Source organism: Nothobranchius furzeri, chromosome 16 (assembly GCF_043380555.1).
Source record: "Nothobranchius furzeri strain GRZ-AD chromosome 16, NfurGRZ-RIMD1, whole genome shotgun sequence".
Classification (NCBI taxonomy): domain Eukaryota; kingdom Metazoa; phylum Chordata; class Actinopteri; order Cyprinodontiformes; family Nothobranchiidae; genus Nothobranchius; species Nothobranchius furzeri.
In genome coordinates, this window is record NC_091756.1 from 45170596 (window position 1) to 45188724 (window position 18129).

General features: G+C 40.3%; 1 protein-coding gene across 1 annotated transcript; it reads right to left on the reverse strand.

Annotated features, from left to right (window-relative positions):
• Nucleotides 1–238: 238 nt before the first annotated feature.
• LOC107387703 (guanine nucleotide-binding protein subunit alpha-13) lies at nt 239–17947 on the reverse strand. The gene is made up of 5 exons (XM_015962818.3): nt 17593–17947; nt 16270–16496; nt 9965–10015; nt 6404–6604; nt 239–2379 (listed from the first exon to the last, which is right to left on the reverse strand). Exons 1-5 carry the CDS (start codon nt 17873–17875, stop codon nt 2008–2010), a joined length of 1134 nt encoding a protein of 377 aa, XP_015818304.1. The 5' UTR covers nt 17876–17947; the 3' UTR covers nt 239–2007.
• Between the last annotated feature and the right edge of the window lie 182 nt (nt 17948–18129).

Consider the following 18129-nt stretch of genomic DNA (forward strand, 5'->3'; position numbering starts at 1 on the left):
ATTTTCTGATTTTATTATTCTTCCATTTCTGAGAATCATGTGAGCATGTTTAGTGGAACCTGGTGCACATTTCTTTTAGCTGGAACCATTTTTAATAAATTCTCAAGTCTATTCAAATTTGTATTGGCAGCATCTATAGAACATGCACCATGTTTGCACAAATACAAATGTTTTATTTTGGTTGAATGCTTCCAAAAAAGGCAAACACACAAGGTTGAAAATACAGTCTGCAAAAAGGTGCGTGGTATAAGAAAAGTGTATTTTATTGATGAGGTTATGGGTTTATAGTGAAATTTGACATGAACATGAATTCTGAAAATGTGATGGAAAATAAAATACACTAAAGAAATTCAACATTAAAAAAATCTTCATTGGGAAAAATGGTGATTTGAAATTATCCAGCAAAAGAAAATCAAATCAAATTTTCTACAACCATTTACATAAAAGAAGTTGAACCTGAATAATATTAACATATTTACAAAGCAGAGACTTGAAGCCATATTGAGAACTTCACTTGTGTGGAAAACAAAAGCAAAAGACAAGCCTGTAGACCATTAAACAGTCCTGGAGAAAAAATGAATGATTTGGCAAAACCCCAAACAACCGATTAACAGTGCCTTGAAAATCAGTCCCCTACAGAGAACAATCACTGACAAAGTTACTCAACTCCAGTAGCTTTTCTCATCACATTTTTTTTCTACAAAATTCACAATGTATTTGTGAGAAATCCAAAACAGCACACTCTGGTGTGCAAAAATACATAAAGGAAATGTTTGATGGTTTCTCAGTAATCCTTGGAGTCAAAATTCAGTGCGAAAAAACAATTCTCACATGATTACCACAGCAATATCAAAGACAGTAAATTTAAGAACAAATCCCTGTAGAATTACTGACATCAATGATTAATACAAAAACGAGGGGTATGCCTTATGAAGGTTGTCTAACTAATCAAATGGCTACAAATAAAAAGAAAGGGAATCAGGGCTGTGGATGGCCGGCCGAGTTAACTACTGCTGAATGTAATAACATTACATCTGTATCAACACCGGTTCTGATTCAACCCTGAGGAAACAGTGGACTGACTGCATGTTCACTTAGTGGCACACCTGCATAATGTTACAATCTAGGTATTTGGTTTTACCCTTTCTATCAAAATTGTGAACGACATGTAAGGATAAATTTAAACCTTCTTATTAAAAAGAATTAATATTAACACTAATTCTAAACAGCCATTTAAGGCAGTGATTAGGCCCCAAGACGTTATGTAGAAAGGTTCAGTCGTGTAGTTGTGCCTTCTCCTAGCAGTCATCAACAAACAGTGTTCTGGAGCTAGTCTATGCATCGTTTCACGTTCAACAGTCTCAGAGGAAATTTTGGCTTTGTGCCGACGCCAATGACCTGCTGTTCTTAACGGGAAGGAATGTGTGATGGTGAAAAAAAATAAAATAAAAAACACAGTTGTGCAGTTTCTCCTAAAGAGGCTTCAAACCAAGTGGAAACAGAAGGAGTACATCTCTGGAGAAACTCGAGTCAGTGCTTCAGCGTGGACTAGATAATCTGGCACAGTCAAACCTTGAATGTATTTGCCACTGAAACATATTTGACTCAGATTATTTTCTTTGTTTGCTGGATTAGACATCATTCACCTGGTTTGTAAAAACATCTGGTTGACCGTCGTTTGTGCCAGCACGGGCATGGCAGGAGTTGAAAAGTCCCAGTAGAGCTCTTGACAGAGGACAAAGCAGCAGGGGTATGCTATTCAAAAACCAAACCAGTTTTTTTTTGTCTTATTTTATACCACAGTTTGCCCAAATGACTTGTTCCCTAGTCAGATCCTGAGCTAAACAGAGGGCCAACTCTTCCAAGTGGAATGCAAACGCTAAAAAAATGTCCAAGGCAGAAGGATGACATCTATCCGGCTCTTCAGAGGCTGGTCTCCTTAAAGTCCTTCAAGGGAGTAAGGTGGAATAGGTTGTCAGTCCCTATTCTTTCACAGGGTTCCAGGGGTCATTGAAGCATGAGCTGAATGAGGTTTTCATGGAGGATGGTGTCTTTGACATCCCGGAACACCAGCCTGATGTTCTCAGTGTTGATGGCCGTGGTGAAGTGGTGGTACAGAGGCTTCTGTGAGACGATGCGTCTCTTGGCTCGGAAGCAGTCCACCATGAAACACTGGACGTCTGACAGGTCATGTTCCTTTCCGGTGTATTCGGGAAAGTAGTCTTTGAAAGCAACGATTTTCACCTTCTCCTCCAGCAGATCCGTCTTGTTCAGGAAAAGGATAATGGAAACGTTGCCAAAGACTCGGTTGTTGACGATTGTCTCAAAGATGTTGAGTGATTCACGAAGGCGGTTGGTCTGCCTGTCCTCCATCAGCACCTAGAACACAGGATGAATGAGTCAGGTTTTAGTTCCTGCTATTGTATTTCACAAAGTTTGAGTACTGATAAAAGATCTTGACATCCGATTTAAAGTTATTAGATTGAGACCATTAATTCCCTTGGGGAAACACTTTCTGTGTATTTGACCCATCCCCGCAGACTGCCATTTGTACAGCACCCCAAGCCATTTCCCAGCGAAGCATTGATACATGGCCTGCCATGAGCAGCGATCAAACCGCTCACCTTCTGATCAACCATTCTTCTCATTAAGCCACAGCTGACCCATTCGAGTGCTATCCGCAACCATCAAACAATGTCACAGAATCAGTTATTGTGTGCTAATAAAACCCAGTTGTTGACACGCATCTGAGCAAATAAATGTGTAAGAGGAGCTGGAGGCACCTCCAACGAACTTCCCCTGAAATTTATAGCAGAAAGAATAAAAGCCATGCTCTAAGGAGGGGAGATAGGTAAGCATATCAGTAATTTGAGAACAGATCGTTTTCAGTTTCTGAGGCAGCCTCCGACAACACACTGTTTGCATTAAACAGAACTCCTAACATACATTTAAAAAATAATGTCATAAAAAAGTTTAATATTTCTTGTCATGAATTTTAGAAACTGCCACTCATATTTATTAAAAACACAATAAAATAGGGGTGCCCAGAACCGGTACTGGAGGGCACATTCGTTTTAGTTGTTTCTCTGCCCCATCACACCTGATTCAATGGTTTATTTACATGTTCAGTGGCTCATGAAGCTCAGGTGTGTTGAAGCAGAGAAATGGTTTCACACCTGATTCACATAGACTAAGAGGCACCTGGACTCCGTACGGCTTCTGCAAAGACCAAAAACTTTAGTCTACTCAGAGCATTCCCACTGGCTGAGGTGTGGTGCAGAGCCGGATGTGGAGCTCTGAACATTTTCTGAATGAAGTCTATATTTTACACACACAAAAAAAAATTTGATTTTCATGAAGCTAAATAAATTAAACGAGAGTGGGCCAACGAGGTACATCCGGTATGGTTCAAAATAAAACCTACTTTGCACTTTTTACTGGCATGTTTTTAATGACTAACAACAAGGATAGCAATTCACAAAGACAGTTGACGTTAATTTTAGAGTTTACCATTAAACTAGGGCTGGGCCATTGACACATTAATTATGATAAATAAATAGAAAAATATGATGCGTTAATATTCATTCATTTATTCACAGCTTGCAAAGTGGAACCTTTGTCATTGCATGACTTCCTGGTAGACTGATATCACTGACGCACAGTGCTCTGATAATAGCTACTAAAATGGAATAATTTGAAAAAAATGCCTTGCTTGGACTGATGTTGTATTTGGGAAAACACGTTAGCCTCTTCTCTTAATTTGTACAAATAAAACTACGCTTCCTGTAAACCACTGAGTCCGTGACACGGACATTTCAGAGATCGACATCTCTGCTGCTGCTGTCGGGTGGCATCGGAAACTTTAAAAAATTTGAGGTAAGCAATTTTTTTTAACATTTATCTAACATTTGTGCAGCATTAAAAGCACCAGACAGAATGGAGTTTTGCTCTAAACAGTGTTTGTTAAAGTAGTCAGACACACTGGGAAAATGCTCCGTGTTCGCACTACTCTGTACACAGTCACAAACAACGTATAACAGAAACACTCTGAAATCTTAAAATAGTTGATTTGGGTCTTACCTCATATCACACAGTGACATTTGAAGAATTAAAAGCATTTTTTGGGAAATTAAAAGAGCTTGAGTTTACAGTAATAATATCCATGTCTAATGTTTGATTCTCTGCCTCATTAATTTTAATTAAAAATGCTTTGAGGGCAATTTCTCTGAACGACTAAAATGTGATCAATTAAGATAAATTACAATGCCTCTAATTAATTAGAGTAATTTTTAAATCGAGTCCTATCCCTACTTTAAACATATTATGTAAAATTTTATTATTACTTCCGTGAAACCCAGAGATTTAGTGCTCTCGCTGGAGCAAATCTGTGGAGACATTCAGCAAACCTCAACTCAACTCAATCTTTATTTCTAAAGCGCCTTTCAGGCACAGGGGTGACAACACGGCGCTGTACGGACATGTATTTGTGTCTGTACTAATGCAGACCAACCGCAGTCGGTGTGAATGGCAGTCTATCTGGGTCAGTAGGGTACACAATTATAAAAACTGATGTTCAGCGTTTGTATTTATACTTGACTTCGCAAGTTTAAAATTGTTGATTTCTGTTTAACTGGAAAGCTTTTTTGTGTGGAATGTTGAATTTGATGTTTTCTTTTTACATCTTGATATTCAATTTAAATAATTTTGTGTTTCCATAAAATTTAGTTTCTATTTTATTAGAATAATCTTCATATTTTTATAGATTACATTAGTGTTGCATTGTTTGAAAATAACTTGTAAAACATCTTAATTACTTGAAATGTTTTGTACTGTTAAAAAAATTGCTTTGCAGAATAAATGTTTTTTGATGGCATTCTATACTTTTAGAAGCACGCGTTCTGCAGCAGTGTAGATAGTATGACACTCTGCTCATTTTGACATACATAAACAAAAGAAAAGAACATATAGCAACACAGTTACAGAACATGCTTCTGATTATTTCACACTATAGATATGAGGATGTATGGACCAGCTCTAGTGTATTGACCCTTTGCACGTGACGTCACGCCACTCATGTGACCGCCCCCTTCGCCATGATGGACGGCAAAAAGACCAATTACACCCGTAGAAACTCCAGTGAAGGTAGTCAAAACAAGCCTTTTATCGCTTTTATTTAGTTGATTTGACAGTAAAATGGTTTTAGCTTGCTGCGTGGTTGGCTGCACTAAGAGACAAGGACGTAAACTCAACTCGTTTTTTTCTTTAAAATAACTTTGATGGAGACTGAGAACGGAGATGAACTGCAGCGATCAATCAATCAAGCGGACTAGCAGGCCTCAGATTTGCAGCGAACATGTTTTTACCGGGTAAGCTTAACATTAATTTATGTCACGAGGAAGACAGGGACAGGGATAAATGTGATGTGTTATACTAGTTAATTATTGATAATCCTGATGGATTGGTATTTCACCACGGAGGCTGCGCTCCATCCACTGTAGTGTGCAGCGATACAATTATTAACAATATTAAAGCTCCGATATATGATTACGTGTGTTAAAATTACGTTATTTATTTATATGAGCGTCGGCGTTCAGAGATCTTCTCATTCCGGTGTGAGAGCAGCAGCTGAACCCGGTAACACCACCAGCAACAGAAGCCGGTAGGGATCCGGACTTTTTAAAAAATCAGCTTTGGTGTAAAGTGAAACGCTGTTTACAACATAAAGTTATACATTCAGAGGGGTGAATTTAGGCAAAGTCAGCAACATGTTTACATCGGTGAACAGCTGCAGAGAGAACATAAGCTAACGATGGTAAGCTAGTTAACATACTGCTCTCTATCAGCCCCGACTTAGATGCGCTACTTCTTCTGATAACTGAACTGGGCATGAACTAGTTGGAAGGAATGCTGGAGAAGTTTTGTTGTTGTTTTGATCGCAAAAACAATTTCAGGCTCTACTTTTCCCTTTGTTTAGTAATTGTGTTGCTCACTGTTTACATGCTTTTGCCGTCCACCATGGTGGACCCACGTGATTAGGTGACGTCGGTCCACCATGGTGGACCCACGTGATTAGGTGACGTCGGTGCAAAGTGTCAGTACATGTTTTACTGAACATGATCTCAGCTTTGTTGTTCATACATCATCAGTAAAGTGATAATTACAGCCCATATTTTGTGTATGAAGTCTGCAGAGGTGTAATAACAGTGCTTCACTGTTAGCGTGTCATATTTTAGATGCATGGTTCAGCTGATCGGGTCAAAAACTTCACATCAAAACAAAAATGTTTATCTTAGCTGAATATCTGAATGCATATAAGACTATATTTACATGACATGTTAAAAAATACTTTGATTATTTTGACACTTGAAGTAAAATAACAGGCTCAGCAGCAGCATCTTCTCACCTGATCATATTCAGAGGAAGAGACGAGGAAGAGGATGGAAGTGACGGAGTCGAAACATTCAAACCACCGTCTCCGCTCTGATCGTTGCCCCCCCACGTCTACCATCTTAAAAGGAATGTTCCTGATCTCAAAGTTGTACTCGTGGATGCCCTTGGTGGGTTTACGAGCCAGCAGGATGTCCTGTTGACTGGGGAGATAATTCTGCAGGAGACACAACATCTCCATCAAACACAATACAGTTTAAAGAACTTCAACACTTAATTTATGAGGATGGAGGTTGAAACAAACAAGGAAACACACCAAAAAAATCTAATGGGTTTGCCTGGAAATGGTAATCCTCTTATTCCTACGATCAAATGCAAGCTCCCACCAAAAACACAACTCCAGACTAAATTTGATCACAAATCCACAATTATATTTAAATGAAACAATTATATGTTTTAAAACAAGGTTCAACAGTCTTGACTCAACAAGGTCCTTAAATGGACTATAAGGATGTTTGACATGTATAGAAATAATAAATTTCTTCTTCATACATTCTCCAGCAATGCCCTGGTCCTGTAGAATGAGCCCTGGCATTTTTACTGTGATTGCCTGTTTTTCTGTAAAATCACAGAAAAAGAGAGATGCTCGGGTCAAACAGGCTGCTTCATGCGCGTTCACGCTCAGGCATAGCCCGTAGCATTTGCTATCAGTATCTTTAGCAGCAGAGAGAGAGGCAGTGCCAACTCAGTGGCTTTGTCTCTGTTCCTAACGCCTAGTGACGAACCTAGCTACATTTCTGAGGACCCTTAGCTACTTTCTGTAGAACTTTCTTCTAGATATTTCCTGCAAATTAGCAACAAAATAGCTATTTTAGCTCTGAACCATTTTTTGGAATGACGTTTCAGCTGTCATTAAGGATATAAACGTTACAAACAGATTGAACATCACTGGTGCTTAGGGCTGCTCAATTAATCGAATTTTAATCACGATTACGATCTGAGTTTTGAACGATTATAAAAAACAAAACAAGCCGATTATTTGCTCCTCCCGCTTGCGCTGCCCTGAGTTGCAAATGAAGCGCTCCTCCACAGTGTTGCCAACTTAGCGACTTTGACGCTATTTCTAACAGCTTTTCAGACCCCCTTCTTGACTTTTTAATCCTAAAAGTACCTAGCGAACACCTCAGAAACATCTCTGGTAACCCTTAGCTACTTTCTGGATAACTATCGTCGACGTTTCCTGCAGGTTAGCTAAACACTCCGCCTGCACTCCGGACCGTTCTTCAGGACATTAGGAAAGGGAATGATGTAGTGATGTGTCGGTCGCTAAAGACAGCTCTCGGAGCCGCCCTGCTCCCAGTTGGAGTAACCAGAGTGAGTGACACACACACCGCACCTGCGGACTCCTGAGCCGCTAAAAACAGCTAAATGTGCGCGTGCGGCGCGCTAAACACACGTGCAGCTTGCCCCTGATTGCTGTGAGACCGGGTTGGGGGGTGGGGGGTGCAGCTGTGGTTGGGACAATTATTACATTAACTGATGGACTTGTAAATAAATAGTTTGTAAATAAGGTAGAAATAACTTCCTCACGCTGATAAATAATAACTAATCTCTCTGAGGACACGGTGCTAGTGCACTCTCCTACAGCACCTTGACACAACTCAATAAATGTTATGCAACATTTTGTGAACATCAATTTATTTGCATTTATTTGTTATAAATGCCACTGTATAATTCTTGCTGTCAGTATTTGCAAGATATTGGTATTTGGTTCTGTACTGGTTAGACTTAAATGAGTTAAACCAAGGTCTACAGCCCTTGGGTCATAGACTATGAGCTATAAGTATATTGGTCTTTTATACAGGGAATCAGGAGTTCTTTTAGTGATCATCTTGTTTCTTATTTTTGTCCTGATTGTGCTCTGAGCAATTTTATGACTGAATAAAAACAAATAAAATCAACATAAATTGAAAAATCGTCCTAAATAATCGTGATCTCAATTTCAGTCACCATAATCGTGATTATTATTTTTGCCATAATCGAGCAGCCCTACTGGTGCTTTAGCTCACCTAGTAAGGTGTCTGACTCCCATGCAGACGACCTGGCTTCAACTCCAGTTGTGAACATAATTTGTCATTTTGAGTTTCTTTTTTACATTAATGACATATTTTTTTACAGTAATAAGATGCCCACATTTTTATTTGAGACTCACCGAAAGGCACTGAATTCACGGATAAAAGAGATGCGAGTTCAACTTTCATTTTGGAACAATTTTTCAAGCAAGGGAAAGGAATGATCTGAGCATCCTGAGGACTGACCCATCTTAAACCTTTGTCGGCTGTGCTGAAGAGAAAGGTACAGAACCAAATTAATTAGCTATGTGTTCTCCTGTCCTCTGTCCGTCCTCTGCACGAGCTTACTTTTGAAGTTGCAGTTACGCGTTCGGCCTGAGTGGCGATCGCGAGCATAAAAACTTCAAACTTCCTTACAGTCCCTTTAACAACCTTAAGTTCATATTTTACTGCGAAAGGAAGACTGACTAAACTAAACAATTTGAAACATTTTCTGCTTGAGTCAAAAGTTACAGTTTTTTTTTTTACCTCAAGATAGTTTGAATTGAATGTGAATGTTAGGAACCTTTAAAGAGGTCCTTCACTCATCTTTCAAAACATTTGCAGTGGTCTCTAGTAGGAATGAATGCCTTAAGTTGAATTCAGGGGAATACAGCTCAGGTGCTCCTATTTGAGGATGTAGAAGTTAGCTGGAGGAGAAAGTAGCTTCAGACAGCAGGGCCTGGAGTCTTACTTCCTGATATTTGGCTAACTCGCCTCTGATTGGATAACAGCAATGTGACCATCACCGACTGCTTTGCAACGTTGATGTTCTATCTCCACAAATAACTCAAGCCTGGAGGAGTGTGGTGGAGTTGCTGTTGCTAACAGTTAGCTTTTGTTAGTTGACATGTTCTCTGCTGCTTCCTGGACACTAAAGCTAGCCTTCCCCATTGTGTGTCAAGATGGGTGAGTCCATGAATGTTAAGTTATGTTAGTGTGACGTTGAGCTGTCAGGATTTTCTAATCCTAGAGTCTCACCATCTATTTTCTATCAAAAGCTAATGAAGGAGTCAAAAATAAGTTAAAAAAAACCTCTAAAAAAATTATCTGCTTACCCTGATTCAATAGATGTTACATTATGAAAGGATCACATCTTTATAAGAAGCCCTGAGCCTTTATTGATGCTGATTTTAGGCCAAATCGCCCCATCTGCATATATATATATATATATATATATATATATATATATATATATATATATATATATATACACACACACAAGTCATTTATTAAACTTCAAATATAAAATAAACTCAAAACATAAAAAAAACAGTGTGTTAGGGTCCTTCGGGTAATTTCTTCGGTCTAATAGTGGCGGCAGTTGGCCACACAGGAGCCTGATTTTTTAAATTTATTTTTAAAATCGGCTTTTAAAAATAATTTCGGCCGATATAGGAAAAATTGAATAGATCGGTCGGCCTCTAGTCTGAATAGAATAATAAGAGTAGGCAGAAACAACTTACCGCCTCGCAGAGCCTATCCAGATTATCCAAGAAATACTTCACCGACTCACCCTGGAACAGGACAGAGGAGGAATTTCTGTCACTAACATTAACAGATGCATTCTGCATGCTTAGTTACATTACATTCAACTAGTCATTTGCTGTTCATCTAAAAGAATCAATTCACTGCACGCACGCACACACAAAATCTGTTTGTTTTGAGAGCTCAGTGTCCGCGTCAAAACTAAGTAAAGGCAGAATGCAAATTATTTGATGCCAAAGTGACATGTGTTTGAAAGCGTGTCTTTGATGTTTAGAGATGTGTTGCATGGTGTGTGTGTGTGTAAAGGAAAGCCTTTTCTAGATTCTTCTAGCATCCTTTTGTGCAATTTGTGCAAGTCCAGACATGGCTCCTCCAGGACTTAGCAGCATTCCTTTATACAAATGTATCTGTGTGTTTGTATGAGTGGGCCCGGCTCAACATAAACCAAAAACCAGAGCCCCATTTATTCTGTTTCACTTAACCCAAATGCTGCTGTTTTCATTTTTACCTTTATGAAATCTGACCTTCTATTCTAACCATATTTATTACTCTGAAGTGTGCAATTATGAAGCGAATGAGAAAATAACCCAACAACTCACTAGACACAGAACTCAAATATAAGGAATTATTTGACATTCACAAGTACCATAGACCTGCAGAAGAGTGCTTTTGCAGGTGTGTTAAGATGTTGAGATGTTACTCATCTTGTTTTGAAGAACAAAATATGTTATTGTTTGTGCAAAATTAGGTATTACTGTGTTTTTTTGTTGTTGTTGTCAATGTTTAAGAACTACAAAATGAGAGGAGGGATGACATCAGAGACAAGATCATAGTGAACCGTGGTTATTTATGGCCAGAGTTCAATAAAGAACCTAGAGACGTGTAGTGGACTCCATAATGCTTTTCCCAGACTGGAAGCTTTGCAGCGTTTTCTAAAATACACTCAGGTGCATGAAAATAAACTCACACTTCACTTTTAACAGAGAGGAAGCCAGCCAGCAGGTGAGAGTCACACCTGTGCAAATTAAGATGAATTTTAAGAGTTTTCAAACATTTTTCGCTCCCGCTAGCTTGTTTGTCGTTTGTCTCTGTCTGATGCGTCTTTGACATTAAAGCCTGGTTTATGCTTCTCCGTCAGCTCCGCAAGGGACAGACACGCACGGATTGACGGAAGCGTTTTGCTCTCTTACTTCTCCGTCTCCTGGGGAGCGTTGCAAAGCAATTGCCCGGCAGGACAGCAGAGGGCGTAGCGCTGTTCTGTGGTATCCTGTCATGTATCGGTCCAAGATAGTGTGTTTATATTGTGTTTTTTGTGTATATAAGAGACTTTTAACACGGACATATTTGTCTCTCATTCTCCCACCGCTTCATGCGCTCCCCACCTCTAAACCCACGTTTCCTGTCATTTCCGTCCACAAATAAAATGCTTGCTGCGCATCTTTTCACTCCTCCACTCACGGGAGAATTAAACATTCATATTTTTAGAGTTTTTTCGCGAGATATTCTTCAAGCTTCTCTGTGTCTGCCGCTTGTCGTCCTCAGCTCTCTTTGCAGTGGCGGCGCTGTAAACAACAGCGGCGTCCTGACCAATCACAAGCTTGTGTAATCCGTCTCATTCGACGGATGTTTAAAAAAGTGGGCTCGACTCCGTACGTACTTGCGTGCCTGCCGGAGCCCTAGGCAAGCACGGATAATGGCGTTGCGTGTCTCCGCACTGACGCAGACGGAGAAGCATAAATCAGGCTTTAGCGGTCATCGCATGTTTTCTTACACTTCCAATCAAGTGGCAGGAAATATGTTTCCAAGATTAATCACTAGTTTGTTTCTGCCCACAGTGCTTTACACAAAGCTTGTAGTTTCTTAATGTTATGGAGGACGGTGGTGTTTCAGCACACTTTTTTACAGTTGCTGACTTTGATTATCTGTGTGGAAACGAGGGCCAACCCCAGCGTAACTAAGTAACCGGTACGGGGGGCAGTAGCAGCCAAAACACCACTAGGCATGTATGAAGATATCTATACACTCAACCACAGTATTTAGTTATATGATACTGAATCAATAAGTAAAAGCAGATTTAGATTTTATTGAATATTTACAGCAAGATTTATTGTATTTCTTTAGTGTGGTGCAAGTCAAACTCCTACTATTGGGGGCAGTAGTTTTAATATTCTGATGGAACAACGAGACCATAATAATCTCATAATAACACTGGGGGTGTTTCTCAATGTCAAGGCACCTGGCCTTGCAAGGCGGTCTTGCAAGGCCAGGTGTCTTGCTTACAAGGACAATGTCCTTCCTTGGTCAAAGAAAACTGTTAAATGAAACAGACTTGCATCTTGTGACTGCGGCTGTATTCTGGGAAATCTTTGACCAAGGCTAGGCTACAAGGCACCTCCCGTGTATCCTTGCTAGCTAAACGGCGAACAAATGGAGAACAGACGCCTCGGTAGAACATGAACACTTGAACATGCCTTGGTGAATATCTCCTAGGCAACCAGGGCGGGACAAAGACATCAATTTTGCTTATCATTTATTTCCTTGCACCAAGTACTGCAGCAATTTCCTAATGTTGTGATTCTCACACATATGGCAATAAAACCCTTCAGATTCTGGTCAAGGCAAGATTCCTTGGCATTGAGAAACACCATGTGTATGGCCTGAGTTTTTCAATTAGATTCAGCCTTGAAAATAGAAAATAGCATCTGGTTTTTAGAATCGTAATATACTGCATCATCCCCCTGTATGATAAACATTGTATTGCCTGATTCTAGCCAATATACCCCCATAGAAACTATTATGCCTCATTCCCTACCAGAGAAATGAGCAAATTGTGAGATTATGTGTTTTGGACCAAATTCCGTTTAGTATTTTTTAATTCCAAAATTCTGTCCACATTTTCTGCATTGGAGAAATCAAAGGGCCCTAAAAATGGACTCCAAACAGAAATAGTTTCTATTGTTACTGGCATCTAAATGCTGGGCTGTTTAGCATGTATTCTGCATCAAATTCAAATAAAAGTGACATGGTGCAGAGATAATTCAAATTTAGCCAGATGTAGTGATTGGGTGACATTTGTGTGTGCGAGGAGCATGTGCCAGTCATTTCCTCTTCATTGTGAGCTTCTCTTCTCACCTTTTGCTCTCTACAGGAGGAGAAAAAAAAACTAACCTGACCTGAAAAACCTGAGTGTGAATGTGTGTGCACAAGCACAATTACACAAGGCAGGAACCGGACGGTGCACTGCCACACTGAAGCCAGACAGAGAGCGAAAGGGTTCGACATAGAGGGAGAGACTTCCTTTCCGTGAAGTCTATATATATATATATATATATATATATAATCTATGCGAGTAAAGCAACTCAAACTTAAAGGAGGAGGCTGGTTTGGAAATGTTTTTATCAAATCTCAGAGAGCGAGAGAGAGAAACCGGAACAGTTATCAATCCCAGCTCATTATGAGTCATGAGCGGCTGAAGTTAGCATGCTGTCAATACAAAACTGAAACAATATGTAATCGAGTAATTAAGATAGCTCCAGCATTGATAGTTTATGTTATTAGATTCAAACCTTGTGAAACATGACGAGAGGCCAATCAGGTTACATGTGTTTAATGATAATTACAGAGAAAATCAGACCGCTTTGATATTTTTCACCTCACAGAGGGTAGAAACTCACCATGTGCGCACTGCGTGAGCTGCCGTTGTGCTTACATGTTCTAGTGGCCAATCAAAGCTCGTTTTCCGCTTACATGATTCCAAGATGGAAGCCCCCTGTCTGCATGTCAGAAAAATAAACAAACCCGTACCTTGCCGATCAATGTGCCCACTATTTCCACTACCCTCTGGAAGAATTCAGGATCCAGGCGGTGGTACTGTCAGTTGCATTCTGGGTCTTCTACGGAGTGGATTGGTATAAACTCCTTGCCTGGCCCTTCTCTGCAGCTACCGTACCCATACTCTTCTAACCTTGAAATGACGGTGGTGGTGACGCCTCATCAACAAAACAAGTAGAAACATTCCTCCATTTCCAGCTCTGTCTCCGTTTTGTTTACTTTTCCGACATGCAGAAAGGGGGCTGCCATCTTGGAACCATGTGAGTGGAGAACATGCTTTGATTGGCCACTAGAATATTTCAGCTCAGCCCGCAGCTTACGTAGTACGCACACAGTGAGTTTCTACCCCCGTGAGGCGAAAAATATCAAACCGGTTTGATTTTCACCTCAGTGTCTCATGAGGCTGAAAACTCAGTGAAAATCAGGCGCACACAGCGAGGTATCTGCTGAGCAAACAGTCATTAAAGGCTGCTTGCTCAGCAGTTTGCTCCCGTGTGCGGCAACCTACCGGCAGGCTCAAGACTCCTTCACATTATTCTCATGTAAATGACTAAAGTGTCTCGGTTCACCTTTGTAAATAATTAGCAAAAACTCATGTTTGGACAGTAGCATGTAATAGTCTTTACTGTCCCCTGCTGGTGACCCTATGATGATCATTCACTCCAAATTAGCAAATAAAAATGAGTCTTGTGTGTTTTCCACATTACAACTACAGCTCAGAAACTCGGACACCCTCCAGCCTTGGTGAATTAAATCAGTCTTACCATTTTATTCTCACATAGGTCTGCAACAACTGAAACAGGCAATAGTAATTAACCTGAAACTTTAAACAGGATAAAGTTAAACGTGTCTAAACTACTTGGTGCATCTACACAGTTGTTACACCTTTTTCCTGATTGAAGCACTTTCAGGGTGAGTTTCAGATATTTCAGCTGTCGTGACTCACACAAAGACCAAGAGCATCGTTGTGCTTGAATCAATGATGCCACTTCCTTGTCTTATAAAATATAACATGTCACTGTTTCATAAGCAATTAATTTGAGGTCGAATTTTGTCCGAATTTCAGCTGTTTATGTATTTCTCTGAAGTTTCTCAGTTTCATGTCTCATAACAGCTTAAATGTTATATTCAAAAGAAAAAGCAAACTAAGCAAACTAACTAGTGTTTAGTTTGTGGAAGGTTTAAAGCTAGTTTGTTGGACCTTTTGTCAGATTTAAAGTTGTCCACTTGCACTATTAAAACTCCACGAGGACTTTTTACAATACTTTTATACCAATTAGCTGAGAATAAGAATTTAAGTCCCACACACGTCGACAGAATGTGTGTGTGTGTGTGTGTGTGTCCTTGTTCTCGTGTTACATGAGGTGTGTGACACTTGATGTTTGTGTGTAAATAACGCTGAGAGAGAGAGACGGGGCTCTGTACGCATAAAGCTGTTTAACTGCAGATCAACATTCCTGCTCCGGTTCTTGTCCCCCCCCTCCCGTCTGCAAAAACCAATACACACACATCGACTAGTGAGAGCGCAAAAGACCAACAAAATCCCATCGGGAACAGTCCAGCCTTGTGCTAAATTGTGATTTTCATCTTTTGGATTAATACTGAAAGCAACTTGGAGAAGTGTGTCTCTTGTTCTGGCCTCTGTGGGCCCCCTTGACTCTTAAGTTGATCATGTGACCTGATATGAAATCAGGGAGGGGAAAAAAAAAGAATGCAGGAAATAAAATTTGTGACTTTTAGATTTGCAGCAGGCTGTAAAATCTTCGTCTTCGTCTTCCTCCGCTTATCCGGGTCCGGATCGCGTGGGCAGCATCCCAATTAGGGAGCTCCAGGCCGTCCTCTCCCCGGCCTTGTCCACCAGCTCCTCCGGCAGGACCCCAAGGCGTTCCCGGACCAGAATGGAGATGTAACCTCTCCATCTGTAAAATCTAAGGCGGACAAACTAAAAGCACAAAGGTCCTGGAGAGGATTTGGACTACAGCTGCTGCTCCGTGGGAATCTTCAGCATTAAAAAGTGCATGCTGACAGCAGAGAAATAAGGAGCGGAAAGAGGCGTAAACAGGAAGCTGACTTAATCATATGTCTGACCACTCAAGGCAGAGAACGCAAGGCGTACACAAAAAAGTTAAATATGCAGAGAGAGAGGAAAGACGGAAAGAATGAATTAGAAAAACAGTTTCACTTTCTATTATCACAGCCATTTTCTAAATGCCTTCCAACTTTCTGATGGGAATTTTTTCTACAAGAAGAAAAAAACTACCTGAAAAGCTCTTCTTAGATCAGCTGATAAAAGAATTGAGCTCTATAGTCACGTAAAGAAAGGTTCTTATCAGTTCAAGCTGGTGAAAAAGACAGGGCCCATCTCTCAGATGTTCTTTATCTGTGTGGTGTGTGTGTGTGTGTGTGTGTGTGTGTGTGTGTGTGTGTGTGTGTGTGTGCTTCATCAACCTACCAGCTGAAACTCCCTGCGACGATCGTAGGCATTCTGTATACCCGAGTCTGCCCACAGTGCTTTGATGGCAACCACATACTCATAAAACACCTGCCTGTCCACCTGCCCATTCACCATCTTGGCCGAGCGGGTGTCAAAAGCCATCACTTTGTCCCCATGCGGCTGATTGTTTGGGTCACCCCAAGGGATGTGTAGCTTCTCCCGTGCATCCACCAACACACGGATACCTGAACAGGAAGTGAGGAGATCACCGTCAGAGAGATTCCAGGTGGAAGAAATAGTCATACACTAAAATACAGCAATATTTCATGTTATGATACCGAACTGATATTTAAAAGCAGTGTATTGATTATTTTTACTGGGAATTTGAATGTAAGCATTTACTTTATTTTCTTTGTGTGGTGCAATTAACTCCAACTGCTAGGTGGCAGTAGTTTTTACTACCTTCATTCTGAGGTAACAACAAAATCTCAATAATATTAGATGTCTTGTAAGTGTCTGACCTGAGATTTCCAACTAAATTCAGTCTTAATATATTGCAAATATCTGTATTTTAAAATGACAATCCATCATATATATATATATATTCTTGCTAATACACCCCTTTCCCAAGATCAATAATTGTCAGTGTGCTGCCAGTGATCAAGCTTCTAGTGGTGGAGCTGGTTTGTACATTTCCATAGTAGAATAAGGAAAACCAAAACTTGCCTTGGGAAAAAAGAACTTTAGTTTATCTTTCAAGTGGTAAAGGTAATATTGAGTTAATTTAAGTGATTTAATAAAATGGAATCATTAGCTTTAGCATTACAAATGTGGCAACACGAACCTTTAAAATCAATACTGTTTAAATGGTAAAACAATGCCTTCATTCCATGTAAAAGCTGTCAAAGGTTAAAAAAACACGCTGCATTATGGAAGTTTAAGGTCATGTTTAATGGAAACTAACATTGTGGAGTAAATTGACTTTCCGCTGGTGTTTTTTAACCAGCGGACAAACAGGAACACCTAGCTTAAACCACGGCAACCCTCCGTTGAGCAACTAAACGTGCCTCTTTAGAAAGTACAAACTCTACGGTTATGATAAAGCTGGTTATTAAATCATAGCAGGGTAATAAACAGAGAGAAGGGCATGTTGGAGCTGAAACCTGGCTGAGTAGGGTGTGCCGAGAGCAGATGTGGACTGTTTATGGGTGTCTTCTCAGCAGCTAAACGCAGATGTGGAAACGTTTCCATCCGTTTAAACGCCTTTCTGCGGCTTTTAGGTCCAGAACAAGTGGTTTATTCCACCCGTTATAAAGTAAACTTGGTCAGAAGTGAGGTTACCTTTAATAACGTTGCTGTAAATCGTTGATCTGAAGTCTTCTCGGGCTTTCGCGTCGAAGTCATCGCCGTGGATGATCCGCATTTGTTTAAGGAAAGTCGACTTGCCGCTCTCGCCAGCGCCCAGCAGAAGGATTTTAACCAAGCGTTTCACATGCGTCTTCTCCCGGTTCAGACCTTTGTCGATCTCTTTAGACTTTCGTATCTGGTCCGCCTCTGCGTTGCTGAGCACACAGAAGGGTAGACAAACTTTTAACACAGACCTGGTCGGCAGGAAATCCGCCATGTTCGCTCAAACTTCATCGATGCTAATCTCATGCGCGTTCGCGTTGCGCGGGCACGGGACCAAGCCCCTTTTCCTAAACTCAGGAAGTAGCGTCCGCGGAACCGATAAAGGCAGTTTACCGATTTACCACCAAAGAACACTCGCGCCTCTGAGACTGTCCATGTGCAATTAACGTAAAGGTTATATATATATATATATATATATATATATATATATATATATACTCTATGAAACATTTAATATAAAGTGCAAGT